At 42.2% G+C, this 23,634-nt stretch overlaps 1 protein-coding gene across 2 annotated transcripts in view; it reads left to right on the top strand.

Moving 5' to 3' along the window:
- The first annotated feature begins 1,810 nt into the window (after positions 1 to 1,810).
- The window catches only part of tafa4b (TAFA chemokine like family member 4b), a 34,698-nt gene continuing 12,874 nt past the window's right edge, over positions 1,811 to 23,634 (top strand). The window contains exons 1-3 of one of the 2 annotated variants that reach the window (XM_065955055.1): positions 1,811 to 2,376; positions 15,299 to 15,467; positions 16,487 to 16,602. In XM_065955055.1, coding sequence (XP_065811127.1) covers positions 16,488 to 16,602 — 115 coding nt within the window. In that variant the 5' untranslated portion in view covers positions 1,811 to 2,376; positions 15,299 to 15,467; position 16,487. The remainder of the gene's footprint in view (positions 2,377 to 15,298; positions 15,468 to 16,486; positions 16,603 to 23,634) is intronic. The other variant, XM_020633134.2, reaches the window with a different exon arrangement.

Here is a 23,634-nt window from a genome sequence, read left to right as displayed (position 1 = left end):
GCCCCGTCTGAGGGAGGATAGATGAGATAAGTGCTGTGGACTGCTGCATCCATTAGCTGCCTCTCTTATAGATAAAAGGCCTATCCATAATGTGGCACGGAGGTTCACTACTGTATAGACACAACTTGCCTTTGCAGCTGGTCAAATTATACTTTTTGTTAACTTCCTGTTCACAGTTAAACTTTTTTTTTTGTTTTTTTTACGAAGATGTCTTCAAAATGGATTAGCTGTCTGACAGCAAGAGGCAGGGCAGGCTGGAGCTCCGACGTTCTATGACTTTATGCTGCTCATCTGGTGCTGTCCATGGTGCTGAAACTTCTCCGGTTGAATGTTGTTGTTTTTTTTATTGTCTCATTCCTTCAGCTGAAGGGCTGCATGTTCCTGGGTCATGGTGAACCCACATCAATGTCTAAACTGTGCTTAGTTTAAAGTGAGACAAGTCGATCTTTAACAGATTAAAGCCCACATACATCGCTTGAAAACAACCCACAGCGCTTTCCCTCTCAAGCATCAGGACGCAGAAGTGGTCAGAATTGGTCGAGGAAAAGTGACAGGCAAGCGTGTTCGAGATTACCGTAATATCAATACCCTTGTTCCATGTTTCAGTTTTAAAATGAATCACATTCATGATGCATGTCCCGAGAAAAGTTCAAATGCACGTGTCTTGACACTACTCCCTATAAGAAGGCCTCCTGTGACACTTGGGTCGCCGTACGGCCCAGGGTGAAAACAATGAAGACGTCTGAATGTATCTGATCCCCTTCTCCTTGGATCGTTAGCAGACATCGACCTCCTCTAAGCCTTAACGACTGAATGTACAGCGCAAAGCAATCAATCGCCATCAACACACTAGAATATTCTAGGGATATACTAATTGATAGGCTGTCTCCTGGTGCGTAACGGAGAGGCGGTGGTGATTAAATTCTGTTTAACATCTTGGTGGGGGGTTAGGATGGTGTTGGTGGTTAGCGGGGTCTAGATTTACACCATTCGGTGTACAGCATAAAGTATCGATATTCAGACAGGATCTGTAACATGATACAAGTGTTGAGGTGAGGTGGGATATTAAGTGATGAGGAGGGGTCATCGACTTATGCACAGGCAGCAAACACAATGCCTGCCACTCGGAAACCATATCAGACTTCAGACCCCTTTCTTAACTCAAAACACACACACACACACACACACACACACACAGACACACACACACAAACACAAACGCACGCGCGCGCGCACACACACATCGGCTAAAGTCTGACGCAAACAATGAATTGAAAATTGAAGAGGGACAAATTGCTTCCAGCCTTTTTGCATATGGGCAAACTATGAATAAAATTTAATCCTATTTTAGGAATACTTCCCATGAAAGATTTATGACAATCTTAATCAGTGTCTGACAAGGTTTGCACCAAATCCACTCTTATCTGTCCTGTATGAAACTTTATCTCTCCATGAAAAATGTAATTAATAAATCCCCTATGCAACATGTATAACCACTCGGTATGTGTTTCTGCTCATGTATTTCCTTTTACTTCTATGTTAAAAAAACTTTGAAAAATGATTGAAGAAAGAGTTAAAAAGTGCAAATATCAAGTAATTCACCAGGACGAAAAATGGCACAATGAGAATTGTTGAAATTGACTCTTTTCAGTGTAGAATGTTTTCCATCTCTCTCCCCCCTCTTCCCTACCTTCACCTCAGTCGTCCAGGATACTTGTAAACTGCATGACATCAGTGAGGAAAAAAAGGGGGGGGGGGTGTACTTTGGAGCCGGTGAACTGGGCGGGCGCTGCTGCACGTGTTCTGAATTGGGAAGACTGGCTCACATCGCATTTCTCATGTCCAATCGATCCCTGCTCGGGAGGAGCGACGGGAGCGCACAACTATCACTCCTGCATCAGTACACCATCACTCTCATCAGCACCTCTCCGGCGACTATTACGCCTCTATGTGACTGTGGCGCACGAAAGGGGATAAACTTGAGTGGAGTGTTCACCAAAAAAAACAAAAAAAAAAACAACATCAGCCCGGTGTCTCTTTGGGGGAATTACGCACTTTTTTATGACTTTCTCCTCTGTGTGTAGGGCTCAGAGATGAGACGTGGTGAGATCATGGAAGGTTGGACCACATCGCTATTGCGCAAGATGTGTTTTCTGAGCCGGGTCCGGAGGGCTGGTACTCTGTCTCGGCAGTAGTCCTCTTCGGCCCCGCGTCAGTATACTTGAACGTGGACTCTGGGAACTGGACAAGGGGCGAAGAAGGAGTGAGTTGAAACAAAATCAGAAGAGAGGGAGCAGAAAGTGGCAAAGCGCTCCACTATCTCGCCTGGATCCTTTACAATATCCTGTGATCATGCCATCGTGGTTATAGATTCGGGTAAGGTTGTGTGTGTGTGTGTGTGTTTTTTTTTTTTTTTTTAATTCACATTCAATAAGTATAGCTTCACATTTTAATTCCGCATGTGTTTCCATGGCGCACGGTCAATGGGCTAATGAAACAAGGATGGGGTCAGAGGGGGTCTTGGCTGGAGAGATGTGGGCAGCAGGGAGACAGGGGGGGAGGTGACTGGTTCACTGACTCACGAGCTTAAAACAACTTTGATGTTTCTGGCTCAGAGCGCTGCAACCTATTCCGATGAGGCACCAAGAGGCTGAATTTCCGAAACCTCTTTGATTTTCACAGTGAACCCTCTCTTCCTTTACGCGTGATTGCTACCTTTTCGCAAAAAAAATGGCACACATCGCATGACGAGCCGATTCCGCTGACCGTGTGTAAGCGCGTACTGTCGGCGAGGGGCGCGGGAAATTGAGGTGAGATTGATGCAGTGTTTTCGCCACTGTCAGGTTAAATAAGCGATCGGTTGGAGCTCGTCGCTGCTTAGTACCTATATTGAGTGATCTTGCGAGGCTGATCCGCTGACCGAGGCTCTTTTCACGCGTCTGCTAATCGCTTTGCAATGGATCGTGATCGGCGGTGGAATAGAGAAGGGGAGCACGCGGGTCTCGGACGTATGGGAAAGAAATGAGGTGCCGCCGGGTTCTCCGGGCGGATTGCGCACGGAGGCAGGGAGGTGTGTAGCAGACTCTATTGGACACACACTCAGCACGCGCAGACACACACGCCTCCCCTACCCTCGCTCTCTTGCGCACACACATCCAACTGAGAGGGGAAAATTACTTGCTGCATGTTAATGGGCGAAGTAATGAGACCCAACCCCTATCGTGTTGTAATTGTTAGTCATCCTTGTCTCCACTCCTCCCTCTCCCATCTCCTCCTCTCCATCCCTCCCTCTCCTCTTTCTTTTTTTTTTTTTTTTTTTTACCTCTTGCTGTCCCGCTGCCCAGGTCTGCAATTTGTACTGTATTGAAAGAGTGTAATTATTTGCCCATTGTTTTTAACGCACGTGGCATTGGCACTCCACAGAAAGTGGTGTCATTACTGTGACAGACAGGGCGGACAGGAGAGAGAGAGAGAGAGAGAGAGGTAGAGGTGGAAAGAGCAGAGAGGGCTGAGGAGGAGGGACTTAATTCTCATTGACAGTCACATTAACACAGGAGCAGCACTCTTAATCCTGGGGAGATTACTCTCTCCAACCTGACCCCCTGTCACACACACACACACACACACACACACACACACACACCTGTAAGAGGGGTTGCACTGACGTCTTCCTTTGCTGCTTTTCCCCCCTGTCTGCAGTAGATGACTTCTCCTCTGTCTTTGTCACCCTTTTCCATCTCATCACACCCCCCCCCCCCCCCCCCTCCTTTTCTCCCTGTGCACTTTTCAGTGATCCCCGCCACACACTCAAATTCACACACACTTGGCAATTACTCCTCCCCCAAGGCTCACTCTCATCTGGACCCTTTCTCTTCTACTCTCTTCCTCCCAGCTGTGGGACATCCAGTATCCTCAGAGGGCCGTTGGGCTCAGCATGTCTCAACAGCCTCCTATCTACTCACCCCCACAGAGGGCTGTTCAGGATGACTGCCTGGGAATGGTGGGGGAATGGATTGTGTGCATTTGTGATTGTGCATGAGGACACGGCCAGGCAGGGAGGCAGCGGTGCGGCAGTGAGCGGAGCAAGGGATGGAGGCAAGAGAAATGAACAGTGGAGAGACAGAAAAAATATTTGTTAGAGATGAGGTGAGGGAAGGAGATAGTATGTGCACGTTTGTGTGTATGTGAAGGAGAAACAGACGCCCCTATATTTGAAATGACCTGCGTGTAAGCCTTTGAGTGTAAGTAATAGGATGAACTCGAGACAATGGGAATCTTGTACATCTGTGTTCTCTTGCAAGCTGATAATGATGATGTGTGAAAAGATTGATATGATAGATGAATAAGAAGGGATCAAGCATGCACTGGTGAGGTGACAACAGCGCAACAACAGATCACCTCCACACACACACACACACACACACACACACACACACACACACAGGCATTAACAGATTGACTGTGATGAATGGATACTTCCTGACAGAGAGCAGGAGGAGTAGAAGAGCGTCCTGGACAGCTTTTCATCTCAGGCAGTTTCTGGCTGTATTAAGCCAGAGGACATGAAAAGGTGTCCCGCAGACGCAGCGGACATTAAGCCTTCACTCATCCAGATGGAATCAGGTCCAGGAGAAAGAATAGGAGATCCATGATTGTAATGGAAAACAGGGAGATGTAAGATCAATGGTGGTGAGTGGTTGTGTATCTGTTTCTTGTCTCAACCACAAACCACAGCTGGACAGAGGTCACAACCCTTGGAGAAATGAAAAGAGGTAAAGATCAGGTGTCACTGACAGGCCAATGAAAACATGTGATTTCTTGTTAACATTGTGTGGTGGCTGAAAACCATTTAGATGGGAATGCCCTAAGTATCCACCGACTTCTTTCATGGTCAAAATATCCCTTTTAGTGTCTTTTTAAAGGTCTAAATCTCACTTATTGGTACTGAAATATGAGGTAAACTAATTAGATCCCCTAGTGTGATAATAAGCTGCTGTTAGCATAGAGCTATACTATACTACCACACCAGCTAGAGATAATTCAGAAACAATGTCTCCATTGCATTGCTTTTCCACCACTGATATTTGAAAAGTTGCACACTGTAAAATGTGTAGCTTGATTACATAAAAGCACAAATGTAAGGGATCTTTAAAAAGCGGGACTCCTTACATTAACTTTTTCATTTGAACAACAATTACAATTTGATAGAGTTGAATTATTGATATTGATTAGCTGTTTTTTTGATTAACATTATTAATATAGTGATTAAATTAACTAAGACATACAATCTTTTTAACTCATTATCACCAATGCAGCACAGATAGAGATCAGGCACTAAATACATGTGAATAGTGCGGTAATGGTATGTTTCAAGTTCAATGAACATGTCAGTAAGACAAACACACATCTTTGTCCTGTGAGAAGAGGTGTAGAAGTTGATTGTCCTCTTTGCCTTGTCCCTCACACGGTGATCATTTTGTAAAAAACGGGCACCAGCTGGTCTCAGCAGTGGGGGTCTCATGTAGGAGCTCCACAGCTGTGTGCGATTTTTGACTTCCATTGTTCCCTCTACCTGTCAGTCAATCAGTGACGGCACGGCCTCGGTCTCCTGTGTGTCACCGTCACACCATCCAGACTCTCTCTAATTCTTCATAACAGGTCCTTCTTTGACTGACAGTTCTCTCTGCCATGTGGCCTCCCCCCCCCCCCCTCCCCACAACCCACCCACAGAACACGGTGAAAGGCACAGCTGCCTCTTTCAAACACACCGTTCTCATGGCTTTAACGTAGCTGACAGGTTGTGGGTTACTGGATTATTGTTCTGAATGTGCCAAGTGCTTTTGAAGAGTCACTCATGTACTGTAGAGAGATTATTTTTTAAACATCTGTTTCAAATTCTTAGTAATTAATTTACGTTTAATTTTAGTCATTTTTGATTTGGGAGAGAATTTTGAGGATGTCGTAGCCCTTATGCGAAAACTGAAAGTAGCACAACTTCACAGTCTTCAAGGTGCTTTCTCCACAGCTGCGACTCACTTTGACCATGACAAATCTCCCGAAGTGATAGTAATGATTGTAATTGAACGGGCACAGTTTCTACCCACAGTGCTCTATCTATCACCTTGGATGCAATCTGCTGCTTCTACTCGTGTGTGTGTGTGTGTGTGTTTGTGTGTGTCAGAGAGGTATTGCGTCCCTTTTCGTTTCCCTCTGGCAGCTGGCAGATGTGCTGGTTACTTTGAGTGACAGTGTGAGTTTGTGGGAGTTCTTGGTGTGTTTGTGGGATTATGAAAAGCTCCCAGCATGCTCTGCAGTGTGAATCCGCTGTGAGGTTGTGGTGAGGAAGCGGTGTGGTGGTTTTGGAGCCTGGGGCGGTCGTAGCAGAGCAGCAGCCCTCAAACAACAGCACCGCTGATGAAGCGGGAGGAAAGGGTTAAACCCTATGGGGGCGCAGAGCATAAAAGGGGGGTGGGGGGTGGGGGGGGTTTGAGGATGAGGAGAAGATAGAAACAGACGGGAGAGAGGAAGACCACTGTTGGTGATATCTGACCGCAAAGTTGGATTGAATGGATGTTTGAAAGAGGGGTTTCAACAGAGAGGATCATGGGTAGTCAGGACTGAGGGGGAATCTGTCAGAGTTGGGGTGTGTATGTGTGGGATGTGTGTGTGTGTGTGTGTGTGTGTGTGCGTGCGTGCGTGCGTGCGTGCGTGCGTGCGTGTGTGTGTGCTGGAGGTGATGGCTTTGTAATGAAAACAGCAGGCAGACAGCGGTGGAGGGTCCCTCATGGTGGCTGACTGATGTCAGTCACCACTGGACAATAGGCTCCCATGAGGATGGCTGTTTGGATGAGGATGAATCCTTATCGAATGTGGGATTGTGTGTGTATGTGTGGTGTGTTTGTGTATGTGTGGGGCGGGGGGATTCATGTAGTTGAAGAGGAGTGACATGCTGCATATGAATGCAACATATATTGTAAATTGTAAATTGCACCATTGCATTGTGATCTATTGTGATTGTTATTTTATGAAGGACACACATATCGACTAATAGAAGTGCATGTAGCACCACTACCGGGAGTTGCAAAAAGTCGTAGTATAATAAATGAAAAGTGACCCTCTATATATACTGATTATAGTGATTATAAGCTCAGCAAACATTTCCAAAACTTAGTGCATGGCCTCAATTTCGAGTCACAAGTCCTCATCAATACAGCTCAAGTTCATTTTGTGAATCCCCACCATTTAGAGTTAAATATACCATAAAGCAACATGTGCTATTTGGGATTTACAAGTCTTTTACTGTAACCTGTCAACCAGGATAGACAATAAAGTGTGCATCTACCATTTCACCCAACATTAGAAACTCGCACTGAAAAAAAAACAAGATGAGAGTCATAATGCCAAACTCAAGGCTTCAAACCATAGCAAACAAACATAAGGATGACATTGTGTTGTCCATTGACAAACACCACATTTGTGAACAAAAATATGTTTCTTTTTGTGTTAGGTATAAGGCTCAGGCATGTAGTGGTTATGGCATACTGTAGGTTTGTTTACGTCTCCAAGGAATAAATGCGTGTAACAATGTCCCAATATCTTTAAAGTAGATGATAAGAAACACACAGGTTTGGGCATATGCTGTGAATATTGGTATGAAAATGTTTCTCTATCAGCATATCTGTTTCTGATATCCATCAGAATGTGTGATCCTCGTATGAAATTGCTTTGTAACAGTGTGTGTGCATGTGTGCATGTGTGTTTGTCAGAGAGAGGGTTAAAGGCCCTGCTTGTCTCGGGGGAAGTGTGACATGGTGTCATGCTTCAGAGACCCACAGACAAATTAATTCACTTATTGACACTGCTGACACGTCTCAGTGACTTTGTAAAATGAACAATTGATCAGGCTTCCTCTCTCTCTCTCTCTCTCTTCTCTCTCTCTCTCTCTCTCTGTCTTTGTCTTTCTTTCTTGCTCAAATTCTTTTTTTTCACAACCTCTCTCTTTCTCCTTTTCTCACCCATTTCCTACTGCGACTCTTCTGTGACTTTTTCTTTTCTGTTTCTTTCCCTCCTGTTCTCCTTTCTACTTGTTTTCAGGCTCTCCCTGGCCGATTGACAGGCGAGGCACGTCGGCTAATTAATATAATTACAAGCAAGCTGGTCATTAGCAGCTGAGGGGACTGATATAATCAAGATGTCTGTTTGTCTGGCTGTGCGTGTTTCTGTGTGGGACTGTGGAAGAGAGTGAGAACCCGCTTCTCCATCTGTGTGTCCACCGAGTCAAGGCTGTTGTCTGAAAGTGTCATGAGGCTAAGGGTTGAGTTCTGAATGTTTGTCCAGAGCTTTGCTCTCTGCCAAACATGTAGCAACTACTAAAGGGAGACTGAGGGTCATAAAAAATCAAAGCAGGCTCCACATCAAGGCTGTTTATTTTCCATTAATCATAATTTGGGCACAAAGCACAAAAAGTGGCTACAACTCTCAGGAGACATGCCGTCAGTACATCGACCTTCTTTTCTTTGGCCTCTTTTTAGTTTCCACAGACACATACAGACGCATACAGAGAAACTGGGATTGCTGAATGATTGTGTAAAAACCATGATCTCTTACGTAGTAAAGTTGTATTGCTTCGCGCTGCCCTGCTACTGGTTCAACTATACTCTATACCACACCTCCTTTTTCATCCTTCAGGATAAAGGAAGGCAAACTTAGGAACAGTATGATCATTCTTGCAGGGTAAAAATAATGGAGGAAAGATAAAGAAAGAAGAAAAAGCATGGTATTATTCAAAGTGTAAGCCCTACCGGAAAGTTGTCCTCCCTGAAAATGCAAACAATTTCAGTACTACACAACAGTTTCAGATCCTGCTTGCAAAGTTTGTGAAATAAATAGTAATAAAAAGTAGCTTCACATCTGCATTTGTTCATTTCATTGGGATACATATGTGTGTGTGTGTGTGTGTGTGTGTGTGTGTGTGCATATGTGCTTGCATCAAGAAGGGCCGGAATAAAATCTTGCAATGCGGTAAGTGTTACAGTAGACCTTGCAGGGAGGAAGGCAGCTCAGAAGCGGAGACAGAGATCCTACCCAGTGAGCGGAACAGTACATAAAGACCGCGCTTCACCAGTTTATATCACAGTGTTTACTTTTTCCATCTCAAAAGTAAGCTGCAGCCAGGAAGGGTAAAAGAAGAGGAACACCAGGAGAAAGGCATCAATATTGCAGATACTTGGTTTGTCTGGAGCGTAGAAAAAAGCTGCCAAATATGAGTGTGGGTGTGTACAACCATCTCAAACTATCTCCTCTACTTTCCACATTTTCATCTATCTTTCTGTGCTGGGGGACATTGACTTTTAAAGGCCTTTTATTGCTTTATTAGAGTGCAGAGGATTTACAGCACAGGCCCTGCTTCTCTGTCTGTCAGCCGCTCTGAGGAGGGTTGTCCTGATCTATGTCCAGCCATGCTCGCTGTCTGGGCTTTAAATGACAAACGTGTAAAGCGAAGAACAGGGACTAGACCTCTGCTGCAGACTTGTTGTTTTAGTGTGCTAATGTTTATTAGCCTGTTAGTACCTCTGCCTTTTTAATCCATTATTACAAAAGAAACAGCGTTCACCTGACGCCCCCCTCTGCTTATAGTGGGAGAGGATGTTTAAAGGCTTTAATGAGACTTGCTAGCAATGTGTGAATGTCACAGGTACATTCTGCATAATCCTATGAAAAAGGAGAGATATGTGTGTTTGAAGAAACATTTGTGCATCAGTATGAATTTTATTTGATAGGTAATACAGGCAAGCATTATCCATATGGGGATATTTGTTTTTGAAAAGATTATAGGTCCATTTGTTTGTGCATGGCAGCAGGAGAGATGGGTCCAGACTCCTTGCTTGCACAACACACACACATTTTAAAATGCGTTAGATCTCTGACCATTTCTGAGCTTTAGCCATAAAATGTGGGAGCGAAAAGGGAATGACAGACAAAGAGGGACGGAGGAAGTGATGTGGAAAACGACGTTAGAGAGAAAGTGAAAAAAAGGAACCTTGAAAAACACAAGAGAATCTTTCTTTCAAAGAAGTTGTACACACACACGTACACAAACACATGCACACGCGCGCGCACACACACACATGAAAACACACACATGCAGATGCACAGGCCTCACAAATAAACACACAGAGAAACACACATACTTTCCATGGTCACCGGATCCTGAGACGACGCCTTGTGCAACAAGGTGGGATTTGGACTTAAGTGCAGTCCGATCAATTGAGCTGTAATGGTACCTTAGTGCCAAGGCCATTCTCTGAACTCTGCAGTCAATAACACCGAAAGGTAATGCTCCTGAATTCAGACTTTCGCTCACAACTTGCTCCCCTCTCTTTTTCAAACTTAAACATTTCACCAAGCAGAGAATCCTCCTTATTGCCTGTTGGTTTACTGGAAGAACAAAAGAGGTGTGCAGCAGGACTAATGCAATATTATTAATGTCCCTCAAATGACCTCTATCCTTTTTCTTTATTAAAAAAACCTAAAAGAATCACACCTTTTACAGTGATACACATGTACAGTTACTACGGCCCATAATGACCTTGAAGAGTAGCATTAGCATCATTCATCACATCATTGTGGGCCTTTTCTTATGGGTTCTACACATTATTATATAGCTACATATTTTAGCATTAATTAATAGAGTATATTCTGTCCCTATTGCATGTATGTTGAAAAAAAAAAGTGACAAATGCGAAAAATGAAAGAGTGCTAAAAGTATTGGTTCCAAGCAGTTGACAAGACACATTATCAATAAGGAGCATGATGTTAAGAAAATAGTTTTAAAGGTAATGAAAAGTAATTTATGCACCAGTTCAGAATGTAACGTAGTAAATGTTTTAAATTTGAAAATTTACAAAACTTTTTCTCCAAATTAAAATAATTTAGGTTTTTTACTTAGTTGTAAAATTTTCAAGATTTCCATTTTTAAAGCCTCTTCCCTGTGTTTTAATAAAAGGAACTCTTGCACACTTTTGAACACAAAATCATTCTTGGACAGTGTTAGACACAAATATAAGTGCACATATGTTCATTAACAAGGTGAAAATGTGTGTTGTATGCACGCACACACTCGCCCGGTGACTCAGAGGAAATAGTGAGGAGCAGCGTGCTTTAATGGTTAAAAGTCTGAGGCGGAAAAATACACCCTAACTGAATATTAATACACGGCATATCGGCTGAAATCTGAAACGCTCTTCACGAGATTCTATTGGGCTTTTTGCTTTCACCCGTTTCATTTTCAATATCTGTCTGCCTTAGGGAGAAGCACTTTGTTTTACACTGATATGCTTTTTGTCTGCCTGCTCTGTGTCTGGACACAAATCAGCTCACTGCGACATGGTGTGTTGTTTGTGCAGTCTTCAATCATACAGCCTCAGTGGTTTTCAGTTATGCGCAGGTAAAAGGCAGTTTGGTTGCAGTATGGGATCCATATATTAATTTATGTTTATATCATTTTGTATTTAATGTCAAGAGTTTTCTTCCAGATAAGCTTGTATGCTGGTAAAGACAAAATGTTCTTGAAAGTCAGAAAGCCTCCTAAAAAGTATTAAGAGAATCACTAGACATCAAAACTTTGCCTGAAACACAGACTTCTTATTTTTACAGTTTGCTGCTGTAGGGTAGATCATCCTCTGCTATCTTACTGTAGACGTTTCAGAAAACAACTCTACCTATGGCCAATAAAGGTCATTTAAATTGGTCATTTAAAAGCATTACTCTCAGCACGTGACCAAGCTGTCTGTGTGTTACAGTGAAACATATTGAATTAAAGAATCAAAAAGGTTTAAAAACAATACAGAGCATCACAAAAGTTACTGCTCGACACAGAGCAGCCTCACTGTGAAGCTCAAAGCAAGAACATGATTTTTTTATGAACGTAAGATTGAAACATAGCCAAGAAACTACGTGCAGAGGAGGGAGGAAAGGGCCATTAGATTTTAAAAAGTGAGTGTGAATATGCTCAGTTAATTCTAATGCGTTGGATCATCCTGCTCATTTTTACTTCGATTCGCAGGAGTAAAAAAAAAAAGGAAGAGCTGGAATGTTTTTCTTCTATGTTGAAGTATTAAGAATAGAACATTTTCCGGCAGTGGTTTTCAATGTAGCAGCAGAACGAAGGCTTTCATTTTTGACTCATTAAATGTGGAAGATCAACAAACTCATTATCCTGATCATCAAGAATGACTCTCCACCGAACTGTTAAATGAATACTCCTGATAACTGTAGTTGTTATCTTTCAATTACAGTCTGATGATGATCTGATACAGACTTTAGACAATGTATGAACTTTGATAAGCAGCACTTTGTATTCAGAATGCAATATGTCCTATAAGAGATACATTGAAAGTTAGGAACCTTAGACCAGAGATATTTACAAAAACACTCTCAGTTTCACTTCATATGTGACAGCGTGTTTATAAAGCAGAGGGGAAGTTTCTATTCTTACAGAAGCTGAAGGAACGGCTTGTTCTGTTCTAGTAGAGGTGCTGCTGCTTATCAATAGGCGAGACAGGCAACGGAATGGGACCCCAGGACAGCAGCGTGCACCCAAGGGCTGACAAACCTTAAATCTCAGCATTGCCTATAAATGTGCAAATTTGGCAATGACAGTAAGAGACCTCCCAAAGGGGGCCCCATCTGATAGCACATACTTACTTTAAAAACCAAAGTTTGTCAATGAAAGTTGCAAAAGGAAAATGAAAATGAAGAGGAAGTATTTGTATAGGAGTGAAAAAAGAAAGTGGAAAATAACAATGAGTGCTGGTAGAAGGGGCCTTAATTATAATTTTTGCCTAGGGCCCCAACATGCTCTAGAATCGCCACTGTGTTCTGGTAAAGTATGGAAACCCTGTGAGTGTCAGTAAAATCCCCATCATGCAGAAAGTTTCTCACTGCTTGAGGTGTCGCATACATGTTCCCTGATGTATCGCATGAGGTGTTATGTGTACATGCGTATGTTTGTCTTTCAGTGTGCTGGCAGATGATGCTGTTTAGATGCTGCTCACACAGATTTATATTTGTGGCAGAGGTGGGATTGTATCACTGCATGTCAATGAGCCCTCCTATCACTTCAGTGAGATTACAGCGAGAAATGACACAAATCAGCCCATTTGTCCACAGAGACACAGAGAGCGAGCGGGGTGGTGCAGAGGGTGATATTCAACAGGGGGATCATTTTAGAAAGAGTGAGACTTGATGTTCCCTGATAATCTTGAGCATGTCTCTGCTCCGCTTGGTAACATGTATGTGTGTGTATATGTGTGTGTGTGCGGGTCCTTGCTGCTGCCAAGTCCAACAATTCCTCAGAGCTTTGATGACCACCTGAGCCCCTCACACACCTCTGCTTCCTTATTAAGGGACATTTCAGACCGCTGCAACACGAGTGTTCTGTAAAATGTGTGTTTATGAGAATGTTTATTATTATTGTTACTCGTTACCCTATTCATGGCTCTGTTATAAAGCCACAATCCGCACAGAACTTTGGACCCAGTAGAGGCGACACCGTTTCTGTGACTGATAGGTTGTTTTTTTGTCCCTCAAAACTGAACTACATCTGGAGGCTACAAACATTCTCACTCTGAAAATTCTACACGTGTGCTCTTTTAATGAGTGTATGTGTCTCAGTGTATAAAGCTGATAAAAATTCATGCCACAGCCCAGTCTTTAAAAAGAGAATAAGAAATGGGCCATCGTGCTGCCATGCAGCATGCTTAATCCCACTGCACATACAGTACATGCACCTTGCATTCTTCCACATACTGTGCTGACAGAAGGCACATTACACACACAAAGGCACACAGTTAGAAATATTCAAACAAATCCACACAAATGCAAATTCATCCCGCACCAATGTTTGATTGCTGTCCATGTCAATGCAAGTGCAAAGCTTCGTTTCACTTTCGGAGCACTGTAACTTGTTTGCATCTCTGCAGGAGTACATATACAAAGGCACTCAAGCAAACACTACTTTTCACACATTTGTGAAGCAGTCTGCTTAAATAATATATTATTTTATTTATACTGAAATCTACACTTAATTCATGAATTCATTTTCCTTTTTCCTAAATTTGTTTTTTTCTTTCATCCACACTAAATTTCCCTCTCTTATCTTTTCACCTTGTCTTTTCTATGCAGCCTACCTCTAATCTTGACTTTTTCTCTCTGACCTGAATCTCTGTTTGATTATCATCTCTGTAACTTACTCTCTGTTTACTGTCCTGCTATTTTGTCTCTTCAGTAGTGAAACTTAAAAATATACACATGTATCTATGGTACTGTATCTTTTCTCCACTCGTCACAGGTGTTGCAGTACGTTTGTTGCCCACCAGGGGGCAGTGGCACTACACTGTTGTCTGAGCGGAGGTATTAGGCCTGGTTAGAGCTGACACACACTCCTAGGAAGTTCCTGAGCACAGCAGCGGGCTGAGCTGCATATCAATGAGTGATGATGAATAATGAAGGTTTGAGGAGGGGAGAGCATTTTGGTCGTAATGTGAATCTGTTGTCTTTCATTTAGATTGCAGAGTAAGTCCCTTTGTCAAGAGAGCCGTGTTGACACCATAGACTGGTTGACACACACACTTTTGCCAGGATGATAATTGACTCTGTGCCTGTGTGTGTGATTGTATTAAGAAGTGCACACGCATCAGAAGTTGTCACTCAACTGTAATGAGGGAGTCTTTATTCTGTCATCTACACTGTTTGAATTTACCTTGCAAACACTTTGCAAGTGCGTGAGTGTTAGTGTGTGTGTGCTTGGGTGTGTGTGTAGAGAAAGAACTTGCATTTATTGATAGTTTCATTATTTGATTTGCTGTAAATGATTGATTCATGGAGTTGCATGTTTTTAATGTTGCACCTTGTTTTAATGTGTAATGTGTCAGTCCTTGTGTGTATGTCAAAGACTGATGAGTGAGTGTGGGTTTGTGTGTGTGTGAGTGTTTGCAGGAGAGGGAGAAAAACATGGGAAGAGCTGCATGTGATGTCTAGAGTGGGGATCACATTCCGCCTGGGGGTAGGTGAAGCCATTGTAAACAATGGATCTGACAGAATGTAGGCCTTCACATCTCTACCACTGTGTGTGTGTGTGTGTGTGTGTGTGTGTGTGTGTGTGTGTGTGTGTGTGTGTGTGTGTGTGTGTGTGTGTGTGTTCTACTGTAAACCGTCATACAAGGCCATTGGAGGCCTCTGAGGAACCCTGGGGCAGGCGAGCCTCTCTGACCTTTGTCTTTGTACCTCTTCTCTCCAGGGGGCTTCTTCTGTTTGAGGTGAGGAGAAGGAGAAGCAGGAGGAATAGGTAGAAGAAGGAGGAGGAGGATGGCTGAGCAGTGACTGGATGCAGCCATGGCCTGTGCACCCTGTTCATAGAGGAGCTGCTGAGGGGAAAAGAGATCAGAGAAGACAGAGACGACCAACAGGTCAGACCATAGCCTGTGCAGATTCCCATTAAGGAGGAATACATTTTGAACGAGGGCATGATTATTTCCTTGCTTATCAACTTGTCTGAATGATTTTGTATTTGCTCAAGAAAATGCAAACAAAAGATGTTCTTCAAAGATATTTGAACAGTTAACACAAAACAGAAAATGTATTGAAAATATGCAAAACCCAACAATTATGCTGAAAGCATCTGAAAAGGATTGATCGAGTACCACAACTGCTTAGTGCTCATTTTTGGTTGATTGATTTTATTCCATTAATCAGTAGGTCATTTCATCAATATCAACATCCAAAGAGCCACAGAGCTGAAATGCTTCACCGAAAACTAATCAGCAACCATCATCATAATTGATTGTTTCTGTGATTAATTTAGCTGTTTTTTTTAACCATATATATATATATTAGTCATGGATTATCTTTGAGAATGTTGATCCAACAAATAAAGCAATTAAATGAAAACACTTTTTGCTTTGGGAAAGGGATGTGATGGATGATTTATTCATTTTTGGCATTTAATTGACAAATGATGAATCATTTAATCAAGAATATAATTGCTGTAACAGTCAACAATAAAAACTACAATTAGTTGTGGTTTTAATCCACATACAAATATAGATTGAGCAGGCTTTATTTTACGCTTTAACCAACACAAACTAAATGTTAATCTGATTGGCTTCTTCCAAATTGTACAAGTGGATCTTTATTTGATTGTAAATTGGCACTAAAGCAAACTGTTAGATCTAGTTGGTAAGATTTACTGACAATATTTGTGTCTGCAGAATATTTTCCTCAGGTCAACTGTGTTCTCCTGCTTGTCGTTCTTTTCCTTTGACCTCTGTTATCTCACCTCAAACATTGTTTCTGCTGTTGAAAAAGCAATACTCTTTGTTTGCCTCGCTCCTCTGCCTTCTGGCTTTATGTGGACCTCCTCTCATACCCTTTCCTTGTCCTCCACTTCCCTTATTTTTCCCTCGTTGCCCCTCTCTCTCTCTGCCAGGATGAAACTGTGGGGGAGGTCAGCTTGGCCTTTGCAGGTGGCCTTCCTCGTTGCCTTTCTGATGCTCTGCGTTGACCCGTTGTCTGCTGGCAGCCGTAACCATCGGGGATCGACAGGTACACCAGGTCTTGCTCTGCACCCTCCGTCCAACCCCCGGAGAGGTTAATTACACTGTCACTGTGGGGGTTCAACACATGTTCCATAAGCCTGTGTCTGACTGACTCATCCCCATCCTGCAGGAGGGGGTCTGAGCCAGGACAATTCGCCCCTGTGCTTGACTTTGACATAATGTAATCTAGACAGGACCTCGTTTTGGACTTGGATGCAAACACACCGCGGTTTGACTGATCGAGCCCGTGTAGATATAAATGGCACTTAAGCTGTCATGAGCTGCCAACACAGATAGATCAGTGTGGGTGTGATCTGATATTTTCAGAGCGCTTTCAGGGATGGAGCTGTTGTTCTGAAGCGGCCTGGTGAGTTAGTTCTGCTATAGAATAAGAAGCATGTCTCATGTAGGACCATGTAGGCCATAAGGGCTCTCTTGACTTCTAATCCTCAGGCTTTTAATTGCCAGGGCTTACATTATATGCATCGCGTAAACCCTTCAACCAAAGCAGCACTTAATTTTTTCAACAATAAATCTCTGAAAAAAAGATAGAAAATCATCATCAGTGCTGACCTAATGAAGCCCACAAAATACATTTACTCTCTGTTGTTAATTTCCTAAACCCTTTAAAAAAACAGGCAGCCAAAGACTGACCAAGACATTCTTATTATTTCATCGAGCTGTGCAGGGTCAGTTGTGCTGAGTCACAGCATGTTGCGCCTTGACTTGTTAGCGACGGCCTCCCAAGCCACCTCTTCCTCGCTCTTAATTATGACAATTTCCTTAATTATCTCTCGGTTTTTCTGTCCTCTCACAGCTCCTGTTTTGCAAAGTGACCTTTACGTGCCACAGAAATGCTGCCAGCATCAGCCTGTGCACTAAGTGATTGTATTAGTTTCCTTTTGACGGAGAGGAGGCAGCATGCTTACGGCAGGGACATCGCTAATTGCAGGCCCTGTGTATTGTGAAGGTCAGCATGAATGCCCGCCCCCTTTTTATTTCTCTCTGGCTGTGAAACAAGATGAGTCGCTCCCAAACTGACTACACTTCTTATTAGACGTTTTACTCTAATTGGTGGAAGTTTAGGACCTGTTGGCTGTGAATACCAACATGATACACACATAAACACACAGTTGTTTGAAGCTAAAAAATAATTGGCTTTACATTATGACTGCTGGAGACAATTTCTGTGTTTTCTACGTGTTCTAAGTGTTTTTACTGCTGCTTTGTTGGCAGGTCAGTGAGTCATATGTTTGAACCGTGTAGTCGGTGATGTACCATTTACTGCCACATGATGGCTCTAGAGGTCAAAAAATACTCCTCTGTAAGTATGTATATTTTATTAAGGCTCCTATGTTCATTTGACCTGCAGACACCTTGCATCTTAATGTTAATTAATTAATGTTGCCAACTTTTTAAAATATATTTTTGGAGCTTAGTGACACAACGGTTTAGTTATGATGTGTGGATCTTGTGTATATGATTAATAATAATAATAATAATAATTTGATATGTATTGCTAAAACTTTTTATTATGTAAGTTTATATTAATAAACCCTATTTTCTCCCCAAAACCACCCCTAAACTGACAAATGATACCACAGCATCTGAGAATAATTTTAGATTTGTTTATTTCAGCAAGTGAATGATATACTGACCACAAGAGTTACATTATGTCATTGTGTTACTTAAAGATAAAATTAGGCTATTATTATAAAGGAAATAAATGTGTCTCTTAACTTGGACCCCTTTAACCCCATTGACCTCTGACAGTCCCTGGACACTGATTAAATTAAAAAAAGATAATTCTCAGGTTGGAATAAAAATAAAAAGAGCTAAAAAAAAGGGTTTTAAAGAGAGATGTGACTAACTAAGTTTCCTTTTTTATTTCGTACTGCCCTTGACATCTTCAAGCAGTCTTTTGTCACAAAAATGCTCTGATATACATTGCAACTTTATGCTTCTTGATTATCTCTTTAGGAGCATGATGTGTTAGGCTGACCTCATCTCTTTATCCATACTTTTATCTGCACTGATGCTCCACAAGGCAACTGATTATTATAAACTATGAACTTATTTCAGCACTTTAGATACGGCATATACGTATATCTGATGAATGTGATGGGGGCTGTGATTGGATGGCAGGTGTCATTTTACAGACGTGTCTGATGATCTGATCTATATCAGTAAGGTGTCATCTAGTGATTACATACTAGCAATGTAAATATGGGACAAGGGGCATCCTGCTCGGGACAAATCAAATCAATTTAGTTTGGAACACAGGATGTCCCTGCTAATACAGGATGATGGGCAACCCTACTACATGAATGCAAATGAAATGCAAACTCTAAACTTTGCCCTCATTGTGACCATACCTAAACTCAATGACATATTATTCACACTCAGAGCATAACAACTATCAATGAAAGTACACAGTATACTTACAGCCATTTTCACTGTTGGCCCTCTCACAAATAGATCCAGACAGTGTGACAAATTAAGAAAGCCATGCAAAACATGCAGCAAAAAATACCTCGGCTCAGCCCTTGTGATTTTTTTATGCTTAACTATTTACTCTTAAACTGTATTTCACCGTAATTACACTGAGAAATTTATAAACAGGTCGCACAAGATATAGCATTCCAGGAGCTGTCAAGGTAATCCTACACAAATAATTAGTCACTCCGACTTAAAATGCTCTCTTATTCAAAGTGCATTTTTTGCTGGTGAAATGATTGATCATGCCTTCAGAGCTCCGTGCCACATTCTCCTGTATTCTGATAATTAAATTTCATGCAAGAATATCTCATATGCCCCTTTTTTCTTTTCTTGCTTGAATGCCTGAAATTTGATTATCTTGGACCAGCAGTTCAGTCAGTCACTTTCAAAAGTGATATACTTCATTCTGCAAAATCTAATTGTGTTTATGGCAACTTTCCACAGCTTGTTTATACGAACATAACCAATTTTCTTTCGGCTTCTGTGCCAAACTGCTAATCCGTGGTTGAAGTGATATTTTAAATTCTAAGACAGATACATTTCTGCATAAATTCATGAAGTATTCGGGGACCTTGTGTGCCCTCGTTGTCTCACGCTCTTTCTCCATGACAATAGTGTCTGTCAAGGTTAATCTCATACTCATGCACTTAGAATTAAGCAAGCTTTTTTAAAACACAACTGTGTGCATCTGCAACCACTAATATTTAAGTATCAGATACAGCCGTTTGTGTGTTCTTATCTGAGGCTGCTTTTAAAATGTCTCCTTAAAAAAAATCACAGCAGGGCATGGCCGTAGAGAGCAGGTTCTTTTTTATTAGGAATAGATTTTGTTGCGAAGGACTATTCAGCCGTACCAGGGACCTGTTTCGCTAATTACCATAAAGCCTTTGGGCCTGTTAAATGCTGATAATGTCAGAGCAATTGATGGGATGTGTAGGGTCTGGGTGAGGAGGAGAGGAACCAAGTGAGGACAGTGAAGGAGGGTGAGGAGGGGCAGCGAGTGATCTTATATGGCAAATAAAGAAAGGGATACTGCAACCTATGAATAAATATGTTGATCCAATAGAAATTCTATGTGAAGAGATCCCACATGTCTCCCCATCTTGTTCCACTTAACTAATCATTTCTTACTCTTTTGAAACTTACAACTCTGGTCCTGTAGTGTGTCCCCTCTACATCGACTTTGCCACCTCCGACAGATTTTGCGAGATATCTGGCCTTTCATAGTGGCAGACATGCTTGTCAGGTATTGACAGGGGAAAGACACAGCTTTTTGATAAATTGCACAATGCTCCTGCCTGCCCGTGTCTGTCAGACTACATCAATCGCCTGACTAACCCATCAGTTCAAGGTATCTAGGTTTGTTGGCTGCCCAGCTACTGTTGCCGCCCCCCACCTCCCTGCCTCCCCTTCTGCCTGTCGTGGGGATAGAAGCATTTAGCTGTGCTCGAGAAGTCTTTTCATCTCAGCGTTTGCAGGGCTCTATTACATTGAAACGGCCATAACAAAATGGTTTAGAGGCAACACTGAGACATTAGATACACTGTTATTATGTGTTTATAGCTGGAGGCTGACCGCTCCGCACATGAATCTTAAGCAGATGAGGGGCGAGAGGCAGTAGCTCTCTGAACTGGGAAGAAGACAAAACTGAGAGGGCTCACAGCCAAGCTGCAGTACTTCAGTCTGCACTCAAGACCACATCTGATGTCTGGGACTCGTCCTTGTTTTTTTACTGTCTCAATTCAGAAGGATGGACTTTGGCTACTGCTAGCTGTTAATCAACTTTGGGTCATTCCTATGCACGGTCAGAGGTCACTAGATCTTATTTCTCTGACATTGCAACACATCTGTACAGGATATTCAAATTGAAACAAAGTACGAATCAGGAGGGAGAATAAAATCCACTTTGAATGGTAAAAAAATCAATTCACCCTTGTGGAGAAATTTAAGTCTGAAGAAACTCCAGACACAACCATCTTTAGGGCTAAGAGTGAAACGTCAGCAGGCTATAAATTGTATTTGGCATATTCAACATTAGCAGAAAATCACACTAAACATTTGTACAGGAATAAAACATAGCTGGTAGTATAAAATCCGTTGTAAAGTCTCTCCTATGTATTTTATTACAAGGACATTAGGATGGGGAATTGAAGACCCTGCAGAAACAACATGACTCCTGAGAACTCAGATTTTAAAACGCTAGGGTCTTAATCTGCAATTGGCGGCAGAAAGTCAGTTGCAAGCTTAGCTTAACTTATTCTTGTAAAAGCAAATATGAAAGGCTTCAGCTACGTCTGTGTTCTGTCAGATACAACTAACACAACAGGAACATATGTCAATTCATGCTCTACAATATCCAACATTACATCCAGGAGGAGCATTGCTACAAGACACAAAATTGGGTGTAACTTTTTGTTAGTTGGCAACCAGATTGGTTTTCTTTTAAGCTCAACTGTCGCTCTTTCTATCGACTTTGACTGAACTCTGTATTCTTAAACAGAAGAACATTTGTGCTAAAAAAGAGCTGAAACTTAAACACTGAAATATAATTAAAAAAAATAAAAATACAACACTGTCTATGTTGTGGAATCAATCTACTTATGCTGAAGTTTGCACAGATTATTCAGGTGTATTGGTCTTGTCCAGCACATTATCATTGGTGCTGAAAGAAAACTGAAGTCTTTTAACCTTGAAAACAGAAATCAGAAATGTGGGCTTTACTTCACCTTATGAAGCCCTATGAGAGGCTGAATTCACACTTTTTAAGGTTTAATTATCATACCAAGTTTGATGGACACAAAAAAAGTTGCATAAATGAAGTTCAGGTGGGTTTAACCTTCCCTGCATGGAAACCCTTAAAGCTTTACAGATTTAAATACAAACAGCCTCAGCCCAGGCCTGATTTAAGCACTAAAGAGAGGAGACCTGTGAACCTGCTGACCTCATTATGCTAGCAGGAGGCGATCCACTCTTTGTTCTCTGACACCACTTCTCCTCCACCTGTTTGACTCCCTCTCCCTCTCTCTCTCTCTCTCTCTCTCTCTCTCTCTCTCTCTCTCTCTTTCCTTCTCACTAACAAGCTGCCTGTTTCTGAGATGAGGGCAGCCGATTGACTCACCAAGTCTCCGCTCAGCGCTAACAATAGAATGAATTCTCAGTACAGAGTAATGATAATCAGAGAGGGCGCGGGTCTGATTAAAACAAAGGCAAGTTGATGGTGTTTGAATTAGACTTTCATTAATTTACATTGCTACTCTGTGCTTTCATTCTGATTATTCTAATTACAGCTGCGCAGATAGTTTTTATTCCAGTCACCGTTTTATTAAATCTGAGGTTCTTATCAGTAGATATGAGTTTTATGTGCTTGTGCATGCATGAGTGTGTTGATGTGCGTGTGTGAGGAGGTTATATGGCAGCTGCTTCATCCTCATGAGAGCCTCAGCCAGAGGAGTGAGGGAAATGAAAGTGAAGGGATGATAGCGGAGGGGCGCCCTTAGAGAGCCTGGGATCATTGATGGGGCTCTCTGGAGAAGAGAACAAACAAACTTTAAATCAGAAAGGATGAGAGAGGCCATGGCCTGCAGAAATGGAACCCTCTGCAGTCTGTGTGTGTGTGTGTGTGTGCATGCTGTGTTTTTGTGTGTACAGCTCTGTGTGTGTGTGTATTTCTGTCTGCCTGCAAATCTCATTCAGCTGAGCGTGAAAAGTTTTGGAGTCTGGGTAAAGTCACGTACATAAACGAAATCTGGGCTTATGGTACAGTATAACCAAGGGTTTTCCAGGGCTGTAAAGAGGCTTATAGGTAGTAATGTCGCCAGCAGGGTTTGCTTTGCTCGGGAAACCATGCCAGAGACTCTCAGGAGTGCGCGACAAGCTTTGGGAGCGAAAAGATAAGGCAGCTGGTATCTGTTCAGAAGCCATGAGCGAAGATTAGATATACTAAACATTTTACACAACATTTGCGCTCGACAGGTTTTCTTTTAGGTGGCTACAAAACCCTCCTCCTAAGACGTTCATGAGTTTAATGTGCCGAGTGAAATGTAACATTAGCATACACATTATGCAGAACACACTGCATTACATTTACATAAGCCTATTCACACACTATCCTTGCAGCACCCACACGCTGCTGTATTTTGCATGAACACACTATACGCCAACACATGCTTCAGAAGTCTGCACATACCTGTCCCTGCAAGATTCTAGAATGGGCATGAAGCCGCGTTTGTCTTTTAATCGATACTCTAAATAACAAAACACAGATCCCGTATGAACAATTAGGATAACCAAGTGTTTGAGGCTAAATCATTCAGATTCAAAGCGCATGGTTTCAGTAACTTCACACTCACATTCATATAAAGCCACTGGGGAGAAAGGTTTGTGTTCAAAATCACTCTAAGTTAAGCGCGTCCTTCTGTCTAATTATTGTCAAGACAATGTGTTAATTAAGCGGACCAAAGTCCCCCCCGGAAGTGTCAAGATAATCAAGGGAGATAAGATGTTGTTTGTGTGTTGAAGATGACAGGTAGATAACAATTAT

The sequence above is a fragment of the Labrus bergylta genome, chromosome 5, assembly GCF_963930695.1.
Source record: "Labrus bergylta chromosome 5, fLabBer1.1, whole genome shotgun sequence".
In the NCBI taxonomy this organism is placed as follows: Eukaryota; Metazoa; Chordata; class Actinopteri; order Labriformes; family Labridae; genus Labrus; species Labrus bergylta.
This window is presented reverse-complemented; position numbering and strand designations above follow the sequence as displayed.